This window comes from Genypterus blacodes, unplaced genomic scaffold, assembly GCF_046128005.1.
Source record: "Genypterus blacodes isolate CSIRO-AG114 ecotype Tasmania unplaced genomic scaffold, CSIRO-AGI_Gbla_v1 ptg000021l_1, whole genome shotgun sequence".
Classification (NCBI taxonomy): Eukaryota; Metazoa; Chordata; class Actinopteri; order Ophidiiformes; family Ophidiidae; genus Genypterus; species Genypterus blacodes.
The window spans coordinates 8,364,183-8,375,496 of NW_027466834.1; the positions used below are offsets into that span (position 1 = coordinate 8,364,183).

Below are 11,314 nucleotides of genomic sequence, written 5' to 3' on the forward strand. Positions count from 1 at the left end.
ATGGATAATGAAAGTTGAAGCATTATTACATGAAGAAGAAAAAGGACTTTTATATGATAATGGACCCACATTATATTTTGATGTTAACAATGACTTGAGAATATAATAATAATGATGATGATGATAATCAATGATGAGTTATGATCATAAAGTGAAATGATTCCAACTGTTGGAACGAAGTCGCAGATACGGATCTTATTTATGTATATTTGTATGATGAAGATAGAAGCGGCAACTTGTAAGCTTTGATTCTGACAAGTGAAAATGTATTTCCTTGTGCTAAATTATGCTGCATGAAGTAATATTTCCCAAATCTGTTCACTTTAATATGGTATAACTTTTATTTTTCAATTTTAAAATGTCTATACAAATGCAGATGTATTTGTAAATAAATGTCTGTATATTTCTCATGTCTGTCTGTCTTGTTGTGTTTGTACTGTATATCTTTATTAGAACCAAATATGGATGCTACATTGACAAAAGAACACATGAACCTCATAATACAGTGTAATGCAACATCAGTAAGTATACAGCCATACATTATACTGTATAGGGTGTTTCTTCTGTTTTGCCCATCCTTTTATAATTTTTTTCTATCCTGGCCTAAATGGGAAAACAAGCTGACTGATGAGATACAGTTGGCGATCGTGGCTCATATAGAAAGATAAATGGGGCCAGATTATGTTTTTGTTATTTTCCCTCATTTTCATAGTGAAATATGCAGCAGTAACTTCACCTTGATGCTACAGAAATGCATCCAGTAAGACAAAAGCTTTAGGTTCTATTTGTCCCGAAAGCCAGATTTTTCATTGGTCTTTTTTTTTAAGCACACTATGTGCAAGTCTGCAGGTAACACACACAAACTCTGGTGTACAGTATTTGGACTATCAACAATCCAAACAAATGAGGTTTTACAGGAGAGGTGTCTTTATGAGACAAATTCACCGAGAGGATGAAGGAAGACCCGGGCAGCAGAGAGTTGAGCAGAGGCCAATAGATAGACCCATCCCTCATTGGTCCTGACAGGCTTGGCAGACTGAGCAGCAGGGCAAACAACCTGGGCACACGGTTTGTATATTATTACTATCATGTTACATGAGCACTGACATGTGGCCTCAGGCTGTTGCATTCTAGGAATCACGAATATCGGAAATATGATTATTTACCTGTGGCCTGGGATGACTCCAATGACTGGGTGCCCTTATTGTGTTAGTTCAGTGGTTCCCAAAGTGGGGGGCGCGGCGCGGGACCCCCCCCCACCCCCTCAGACCGACCAGCCGATCCGTATTGTTTTATATAGCGGGGGGGGGGCGAGATATTGGACATAGGGACAGAAATATTGATTGGTAATGTGATACACATGTGGACAAAGTGTACAAGGAGATGAGGGAACGGAGGGAACGGTGACTCAGCCTAATGTCTTACTGAAACGCTGAAGAGAAACAGGCTGTGTAATGTTCATGTTAATAAAGGATGTTAGAGGATAATAGAGGATGACAAACAGGCAACAGCACATCATACCACACACGCATCATGGGCTGTGGTTGGAGAAAAAGGGGGGCGAGACAAGGAGGGGGACTGGTTTGGTATTTACAATAATTTTTATCTAATATATATACAATAATTTTCTACATATTCTATATATACATATATATATATACTGACTTAATTGTTTTAAAATTCAAATTCAATTTAAAAATGTATTGTTCACGTGCGCAGTTAGAACGTGATTGAAATGCGTAAGCACATACTGAAACACATACAGAAACCACAATATACTGTATTTACTTTAGCAATAAAATATAAATGAGGTAAGTAAAAAAAAGTACTGTTATGTGTAAGTGCAAAGGGGTTAGCTGTTGGTAGTAATTATAGGTGAATAATATACTGTATATGTACGTTTAGAATATGCACGTTTAGGAGTACCCCGAGTGAAGAGGCTCCTCCTCATCCTCACAGCATTGGCCCTCAAGCTGCCATTGTTTCCCTGATGGCAGCAGAGAGAAGAGTCTGTGGCAGTAAAGACGTTAAGTTGTAAAACAGCTACAGCAGGACCGCATGTTGACCAGTATGTTTTCATCTTTGACCTAAATACATATATATGACATTTTCATATGTCATATATATGTATTTATATATATATATGTATGTATATATAGAAAGGTGTTGCTCCGTACCCGTGGCTGTAGAGGCTCTTTGCAGTTTGGGTCATCAGTACATCAACACTTTTAACATTGTTCTGTATGAAAGTACTGGTGCCTTGAATCAAAGTCAGCGTTCCTTGCTCTTCAGAATGAAGTGCATACCATTTTCTACATAATTTATAGAACAGGAATGTACCTCTTCGTTAAACCGCATAAACTTTCTGACCTGTCATATTATTCTCATCTTATGGTGTGTTTGTTTTTGACACCAACGCTGCCACAGAGACAGAATCAGTTCAGTGATGCAGAGGCGGGTGGTGCAGTAGGACCCTGGGCAGCAACAGCTGCAGCGAACAAAGGAGGAGCCTGAAGCCTGGAAACCAAACAACCCTCCACACCCTGCGGACTGGGGAAGTTCCTCCGCATTCCTGCTACACACACATAAACAGAGCTGGGAGGAAGTATACACTGTGCCTGGGCGAGTGCGAGGTGAGAGTGAGAGTGTTTCCTGGTTTATGTTCATGCAAACTCAATGGATGAACTCTTTCTGTTCTTTCTGCGTGTGTTCACAGGACATTGGAGGGGGTGTGGGCCTTCTGTAGAACTGGAGAGCAGAACCTCATCATCAACTCCCCACCAGGTATTTCCTGAGTCATCCCCTCTCTCGCTCTGTTTAAGGGTAACAAAATGAATACAGGAGGGGCTGTACCACGGCACACTCCTCTCTCCTTCTCTCTATCTTTAGTGCATTATGAAGCCCAATCAAAGCAGAGGAAGTTCGCTGTCACCCGCAAATAACCACAGTTTCCTCCCATGATGCCTTGCAGAACCATTTAGATCGAAACCTGAAGAATGCACAGCGTTCTGCCTGCAAAAGCTGCACGTTGTGCCTCGCATGTAAATGTAACCACCCTGTGTTATAATGTTATTATGTCATAATGCAAAGTTAAGACGAAGATATTGGGGAAATGAAGTCAGCATAAGGCTGCACTCAAATCAGGTATGTAAATGATCCAGGGTGAAAGATCTGTGCAGCATCTGTATGAGCAGCAGAAGACCGGAGCTGATGGGTCTGTGTGCAAGGGGAGTCTAAGAAAGTAAAGGTAGACGAGTTCAGACTTCTCTAAATTGTTATAGTGTAGTGTAGTTTGTATATGTATCTGTATAGCAGTTATATCATCATAGTAAATGATATCTATTGATCCATTTTTAACAGTGTATGTACTAGTAGTATCTGTAAAGGTTCTCAGTCATCCAGGTTTTTAGATATCTAATAGCAGATCTGTTTAAAATTGAAGTGGCATCTTCAGTTCTAAGTGTATGATTGGTGACCAAAGACACCGGTGTCCCTTATATGATTCCCGTTCAACCCCGTATGTTAGTTAGTGTTAGCAAAAGGTCTGCACAACTCTGAGAGAGAGAGGATGAATGCTGGCTCCTACCGACTGTGTTATCATGGGGTTGACAATGAGAGCATTGTGATGCATTTCTTGGTTGTGAATTCTAAAATGATCACAATATGAGACACATCCTTAGCTCTCCACTCACCTGGATGAGTGATGATGATGAGTGACATTCAAAACTAAAACATCCAGGCGCCTTCAACTCTTCCTGCTAAGTTACACAGTGAAAGGGTTTTTGTTTTATTGTTTTATTGTTATATTGTGCCATTATCACCTCTTGGAGAAATGAGAAAGCAGACGCTGAAATGAATCTCTCTCTTCACAAGGGTTTGTTTTGTCTGTTAAGTCCTCTAAGTTTGTTATTCAAAAGATAAGTGAAAACCTTTCTGACAGTACAATGAGACTATTCAATTCTTAAAAATCAATTTGTTCAAAGAAATGTCTCATTAAATGTAATCTTTAATGCCTTGTTTTGTTTATTTCACTCATCCAGCAACATATCATTGTGTTTTCTGAGAGCTCCTTAGGCTCTACGAAGGCTCGAGAGTAGATTCTAAGTAAAGCTCTTTTATACTAAGGTTTATCTTTGCTGTGTCTCTCCAGTGTCACCATGAGTAAAGTATTTGGTGATGGTGACGATGGTGGCGGCAGTGGAGGCGAAACGGCCCAGCAGATGAAGGCTCCAGAAGGAGGGAAGGTCCCGAGCAAGCTGAGCGCTGCCGATATCGGTCCGGGCTGGACTAAGGTCAGCTGCCCCTGCTGTGTGACGGAGCAGGTGGAGCCGTTAGTCCTGGTGCAGCTCGGTGCTCAGGTCCGCCCAGAAACCAAGAGGTGGATCATCAAACTGATCGGAGCGCCTCAGAAAGAAGGAGGTGAGCAGTGACGTTCAGCTCAGCTTCACCTTTGTACTCTGCTTTCACGCAAAAGTCCAAGCAAATGTTTATAGCATCGTATATGAACATATGTAGATCAATCGTTATGAATCCTTCTCTTACTGGAACCCAACAGTACTTAAACATTTGCATTACTTGTTTTTAACAACTTCTTAACAACAGTTCTCTTCTCCTCCTGATCTCCTCTCCACTCTCCCCCTCCCCAGGTGCTGCATTATTGGCCCACCCAGGTGAGGAGGCCACCGGCGACATGATCATCGTGTCGGCTGCTCGCTGTACGTTACTCCGAGCCACAGAGGAGCTGGGTCTGTGTAAGACTTACAAGGACGGGGACATGGCTGCCTTCTCCTTCCATGACAAAGAAAACTTCAAAGACTCAGGTGCAGCAACAGCAGATAAGATTAGGAACGTATTTTAGTAAGATAATACTTGTCTGTGTGTTTCTCTCTCTCTCTTTAATGGAATCTCTAAAGTAGGAGTATAGCAAGGAACACATTTTCTTTTTAAATTCTTATTCTAATTGTCCCATCTCCTACTCATTTTCCTATCCACTGTGTGTGTGTGTGTGTGTTAGACAACATGGAGGCGTTTCTCACCCTGGCAGAGCAACAGTACATGGTGAAGTATGAGCTGGACGGTCTGCGGGCTCAGAGGGACCTGAGGATCCCCGGCCTGCCTGACACGTTGACTCTACAACACCGGGACAACATCTGTGAGTGACGTGCCTTGCTCAGCATCCCTGTCAGTGTTGCATGGCTCTTTATGTCTGCACCCTGGTTCTTTAAACACAAGTCACATCTGGACTGGAGTTGTTTGAGTTTGACGCCAGATGTGTAATCCCGTGTTTCAGGGCAGAAGCTTCGAAAGGCCGGAGTGATTGTTGACATGTTTCCCCTCCACCACCAGGACAAACTAAAGGCTCTCAGTAAAGCCTGGTACACTGGGAATCAGCTGGGTCAGCCTCTGGGTGGGTGAAACACACACACACACACACACACACATTGTGTACTGGGTGTAATGAATGAAGTGTGTGTTTTGTATTGAATTGGGCTCCTAATCTTGCCTAACAATTTGGCTGCATACACAAATCGTCACGAGACATTGTGACATGGTCGCCAAAGTATTCAGTTTTTGCGGTTTTGCTCCTGTATGGGTTAAGTCTGAAGGGGTCACTCAGAGGTCAGAGGTCACGTCTACCTCCAGGTTAAATAGATCTGCTCTCTGTTGCCTCTTGTCCAGATTTGGTCCATGCATACTTTGGAAGCACAGTTGCATTTTACTTCAGCTTCCTGGATTTCTACACCTGGTCTCTGCTTCCACCTGCCATACTGGGTCTGACCATCACCTACTTCTCAGGTAGGTGTGTGCGACAAAATGCTGTCTATTAGGTGATACTAATAGTAATCGAAAGTTGAGATACTCCTTTATTAGAGGATGAAGTAGAAGGTAATTGGACCCTAAGTTACCCTTTGTCATCACAGGTGATGTACAGAAGGAGATGGTGGAGTCGGTCTCAGGCTCTCAGGTCCTCACAGCTGAAGATGACTCCTCTCCTTGGCTCAGCGGTCACATGATCCAGGCGCTGTTCAGCATGCTGTGGTCCACCGTGGTGATTGAGCTGTGGAAGCGTCGGAGCTCGTCGCTCTCCTACCGCTGGGGGAGCTTGCACCTCGCCGAGCGCTTTGCAGAGCCGCGCCCGGGTTTCCACGGTGACCTCGGGGTCAATCCGGTGACGGGTCGCGTGGAGCCGCTCTTTCCCGAATGGCAGAGGGATCTGCGCATGGCACTGGTGTCGCTCCCTGTGGTGGGGCTGTTCTTAGGTAGGACACCTTACACATGAAGGGATTTAATGCTAGGAAATTAGAAAGAACTCGTTTAAGAAAACAAGGAAGCATTCAAGGAGTGCAAACCTCTGCCATGGCCAAACATTTCCCTCTAACCATGACACACAAAACCTGCATTTCTCTTTACATTTGACTTTTATCATCTGACTCCTTGACCTTGAAAAACCTTTATTGATATTTCCATCTTTGTTAGTTTAGGAGATATTGATAGAAATTGTGTATAGTATTGGGAAGGCTACAGGATCTAAGGCAGGAAGGATCTAAGATGGGTATTTGGAACTCAACATGGCCGTCTTCACCCTCTGCAGGCCAGCAGTGAAGTTACACCAACAGGGGATGGAAAACTTGACTCTGTGGAACACTGGACTCTCTGTCTTCTCTTGCAGGTCTGGTGTTTCTGGGTATGCTTGGTTTCTACTGGGCGGAGGCCCAAGCAAAACAGCTGCACCAGGACTGGGACTCCTATCTGTCTCAGACGCTGCTTTTCATGCCCTCAGTGCTTCACATCGTCTATACCAACATACTGGCCACTATCTACACCACGGTGGCCACGTCTCTGACTGAATACGGTGAGTGTGGAAGAGGGAGCCAGAGGGAGAAATCATGAGGAGAAGAACAGATTATGATATTGATGTTTTATATTCTCCACCAGAGAACCATAGAGAGGAAACAGCCTTCCACAACCATCTGACATCTAAAGTCCTGGTGGTGAGTCCCTCTCTCTCTCTCTCTCTCTCTCCCTCCTCTCCTCTCCTCCCCTCTCCTCTCCTCTCCTCTCCTCATACATCACACAATTGTACATTCATGTAACTGCAGTCTCATTTACTCACCATCACTCTCTCTCTCTTCCCTCAGTTCACTTTCTGCAACTACTTCGCTGTGCTTTTCCACATTGCCTTCTTCAAGCAGGACTTGCCTTTGCTCCGTAAGGTAACTCTACAAAATAAGAGTCGCTGAAAGGAATGAAAAAGTCTTTGTGAAAGGACAAAAATAATCTCCTCTCTGTGTGTGTCTGCATGAAGCGTCTAGCATCTTTGCTGATAGTGACCCAGCTGGTGAACCAGGTGACAGAGGTTGTGATTCCCTTCCTGGTGGACAGGTTTATAAGTGCCCCACATAGGACAGAGAGGGAAGATGACCCACAGGAAGACAAATTTAGAAACCAAAGTAAACTGCCGGCTTACCCCGTGAGTACATGTGCAAATCACCTTTATGAACATCACAAAGAGGATTGTGAGGCATTGGTATAACTGTGAGTATCTTGTTTTGTCACAGGGTCTATTTGCGGAGTACATCGAGCTGCTTGTGCAGTTTGGGTACTTGAGTCTTTTCTCGTGTGTGTTTCCTCTGACGGCCGTGCTGCTGCTCATCAATAATCTGACAGAGATCCGATCGGACGCCTACAAAATCTGCAAACTTTTCCGCAAGCCGTTCTCAGTCCTGGTGGCTGGAATGGGAGTGTGGCAGGTCAACAAAACACACAGCGCACAACACAAATGAACCCGCAGTTAACGAGAGTGAACATGCTGTAACACTGTGTCACACTTAACCAGTTGTAAACAATTTCTGTCTTTGTTTTCATAAATGGAATGTGCGTGCAAAACATTACTGAACGTTGTAGAGCTGAAGTGCCCTTAAGCAAGCACGATGCTGAGTCAGCCCTTTATTCCTCTTTGTGTCTCAGACAGCCTTTGAGGTCCTCAGTTTCGTCTCCGTTGTGTCCAACTGCTGGCTGCTGCTGCTGTCGCCACAGTTACAGAGGTTCTCTGAGGAGGGAAGCATCAGCAGCTCAAACATGCTGCTACTCGCTGTTCTGATAGAGGTAAAACAAAAGATATAGGTCAAACAATCAATGAACCGATGAGTAGATGTATTGACCAGACGCTGTAAATCATTGTAATCTATTGTAGTTATTTCCATCCATGTTGGTTGGTTTGTCAGGTCCATCAAAATCATTGTATCCAGATCCAAATGTAGATCTGTTTCAAAACCGAACCAACATTTTCTTGATTCACTCCACCCGTCAACAAAATGCAGTAACATCTGTGTGTGTGTGTGTGTGTGTGTGTGTGTGTGTGTGTGTGTGTGTGTGTGTGTGTGTGTGTGCACGTGTGCGTGTGTGTGTGTTCTAGCATGTGCTGATCTTAGTCAAGATGGTGTTAGCGATCCTGATCCCTGATGAACCGGACTGGATTAGAAAGAAGAGGGAACACATCGAGTTCACCTCCATGCAGGCCCTGAGGCAGCAGGTACTAAACTCCCCTCTACTCCTGCATACACTCCTCCTGAACTATTTGGAATATTTGTAATACTTCAGAAAGCCAAACCCTCTCTGCTTCTCTTCCTCTACAGAAGCGTCTTTCTGAAGACTCCTGATCGGTTCTCAAAGAGCTGAGGTGGTATTTTGCGTGGTCCTCAGCTGGACATGCATAGAAACGAGCAGCTTGAGCGCCACTATAGTCCAGATGTGTGCATACGTACAGTTCAGCTGACAGATTACCTGCTGCTATCACTAAGTAAACATGGTGCTTCTGCATTGTTCACCGTTTGAAACGCACCTTAACATGACACATAACACTGCAAGTGTAATCGATGCAGCAGCTAAAAAAAAGTGTTTGGTTGCAATATTAGCTGGCCTGAGTGACATTGATGGTCTGTTAAACATTATGGTTATGATGTTTTGTGAGTGTGATGTGTTCAGATATATGGTTGTGTGAAAAAGAAAGGTAGGATAGAATATTTGGCTTTATTTGGGGATGAAAACAGGCACTGAGGGCTGCCAGCTACTGATAAACCACTTTAACTCATAATTAGAGGTTAATGGAGACGTACAGTATTATGTTTTTTCGTCATATTTACAATTTGATGTAGAAGGGAGTTTGTTTCACATCGTTAAAGTTGAAGCCACAGCTGTTTACACATGCATAACGTGTAATGAAAACAGTATAATGCTGCAAACAAGCTTTTCCACTGACAGTAACAATATAATGTAGTATACACATGCTTTTTCCTGTGACAGAGTATAAGTTAGTAAGAGTTAGGCAGAGTTGGGGCTTGTCTTATCTCCCCAGGGACATAATTCCAGGTCTGTGAAGCTCGATAACAATACACTGTTTCACTCTGTTCAGTTCTTTCTCTGGGGGCAGCCAGCTGAGGGCCCTCTAACGTTCATAGATTCAAGCATATCAGACATGTACCAGGGCCCCAGAACCACAGAGAGCTTTGTAGATAAGCAGCAAAGTCTCTGGGTAACTGGTAGGCAGTTAGATGGTTTTTACAACTGGAGTAATGTGGTTGTATTTCTTAATTTTAGTTAGGACCCTTGCAGTGAGGTTTGGATGAACTGGAGCTGTTCTTCTATGAAAGGCCTGTTAACGAGACATTGCAGTAGTCTGATCTACTCTTAGCTTTCCCATGTCGAATGAAGACATTACTAGATCTATGTGGCTGATTTAAGTCTTTGTTATGAGAGACAGGCAGTTAAGGTGAGCGCTGATATTCTGTCTTCCCTTAGGATGATTATCTCACCTTTGTTTAATTGGAGAAAACTTTGCTGCATCGAATGGATAACTTGATCAATGCAGTGAAACAAGGGCTTTGATAGGTCCATAGTCACCTGGGGTAAGACTTATGTAGATTTGAGTATCATCTGTATAGTTATTGTTGGTTATTTTGGTATTTTGTGGGATTTGGCATAAGAGTGGGCCTAACATGGACCCCTGAGGAACCCCAAATGTCATAATCATTAGTTCAGACACTGAGGTTCCAACGGAGACAAAACACTTTCTATTATTGAGATATGATCCCGAGCCAGTTTTCAGTCCCAGTAGTATTGTGTGTCTGTGTGTGTAGTCAGTGTTGAAGTTATAATGATGTCGATGCTCTTGCCATGGGAGGAAGATTGATTGACAAGTCTCTTAGTCCACAAATTGCATGATACTGATACTCTGTCACATGAAAAGCTGTATCTGCAGCATTTTACTGGAGTGCCTTGTAAGCTTTGTTCTCGATTCCTCCTTTATTTCTCTAACATGCTGACCTCAACATGTTACACACTGTTGACACATATTTTTTTTACGATGTTCAAACATACACCCATGTCTCGATTCATGTCCCGAGGTAAAACACATCAAACACACACTCCCTGCGTCCTCAGCTCAAGCTCTCTTGATGTCACTTTAATGTCTCCTCTTTACCTCTCAGTCTATATAACTAGATTCTAGAACACCAAGCCATGTCTTCAGCATTACTTGTTTAGCTGGATACGGCTGAGTGCCAAGACTCAAGATCCGTTCTCGAAGTGATGTGGGACAACCAAAGAACCGCCAAGTGCTTTGCTATGAGAAATTTGTTTTTGTTTTTTACGTGTGGTTTTAGTAGATGCTCATCAGTCACTTACTTGCCTCTAACAATGACTGTGTTGGTAGAATTATATGATACAGTCATATTATAAGTGTGATTGCACTGGTCGCTCTTCACTGTACACAGATGTAATTGTTATTACTGTAAGAATATGCAGAGGTCGCTATTGTAGAAGTCCACTTTTTGGCATGAGAGATTATTTAACAGTAATATTTCCAGCCACTAGGGGGCATAATATATTTTCATTTCATTTCACATTGCAGCTTTTCAGGCCCTGGTGACTGCAGTGCTTATTCCTGCTGCAGGGCAAGATGCATGATGAGACTTTAGCAGTGACTGCAGCTGCACATATACACTCCCAGCACTTATTCATACATGTAGTGCGTGTGCGTGTGTGTGTGTGAGTGTGTGCTCTGTTTCAAGGGATGATGATGAGGTGATGATGGTACATTTTTAGATGATCCACTCCAAGATGTTTGAAGTCGGAAATTGAGGTGTTATTTGCAGATTGTCCAATAAAATCTTGAAAGGAAAGTGGTTGGCTGTTTTGTTGTTGGCTGAGAAAAGTGTGGGACTATTTACTACAAGTTTTCCAAAAATATATTCTTTTAAAATTGTATACAAACATATGAATGAGTTAGAGCAGCGGTCTTCAGGCCAAGGACCCC

General features: G+C 43.2%; 1 protein-coding gene across 2 annotated transcripts; it reads left to right on the forward strand.

The window, feature by feature from the left end:
- Window positions 1-2,475: 2,475 nt before the first annotated feature.
- On the forward strand, window positions 2,476-11,180 carry ano10b (anoctamin 10b). 2 transcript variants are annotated; one of them, XM_076142379.1, is made up of 16 exons: window positions 2,476-2,633; window positions 2,717-2,784; window positions 4,151-4,419; window positions 4,647-4,820; window positions 5,015-5,152; window positions 5,291-5,407; window positions 5,680-5,796; window positions 5,922-6,260; window positions 6,671-6,853; window positions 6,937-6,992; window positions 7,140-7,214; window positions 7,307-7,471; window positions 7,560-7,751; window positions 7,969-8,106; window positions 8,417-8,533; window positions 8,637-11,180. In XM_076142379.1, the coding sequence occupies exons 3-16, from the start codon at window positions 4,158-4,160 to the stop codon at window positions 8,658-8,660; spliced, it is 2,097 nt and encodes a 698-aa protein (XP_075998494.1). In that variant the 5' UTR covers window positions 2,476-2,633; window positions 2,717-2,784; window positions 4,151-4,157; the 3' UTR covers window positions 8,661-11,180. The 2 variants fall into 2 exon arrangements, with proteins under 2 accessions (XP_075998494.1, XP_075998495.1); XM_076142380.1 differs by having other exon boundaries at window positions 2,476-2,784.
- Window positions 11,181-11,314: the final 134 nt, after the last annotated feature.

What these genes read in the sequence shown, in the direction of transcription:
- ano10b (XM_076142380.1), top strand. Translation starts at nt 4,158, where the DNA reads ATGAGTAAAGTATTTGGTGATGGTGACGATGGTGGCGGCAGTGGAGGC. An exon ending in TGACATCTAAAGTCCTGGTG is followed by an intron (nt 6,993 to 7,139) that starts GTGAGTCCCTCT and finishes CTCTTCCCTCAG; the next exon opens with TTCACTTTCTGCAACTACTT. An exon ending in TGCAGGCCCTGAGGCAGCAG is followed by an intron (nt 8,534 to 8,636) that starts GTACTAAACTCC and finishes CTTCCTCTACAG; the next exon opens with AAGCGTCTTTCTGAAGACTC.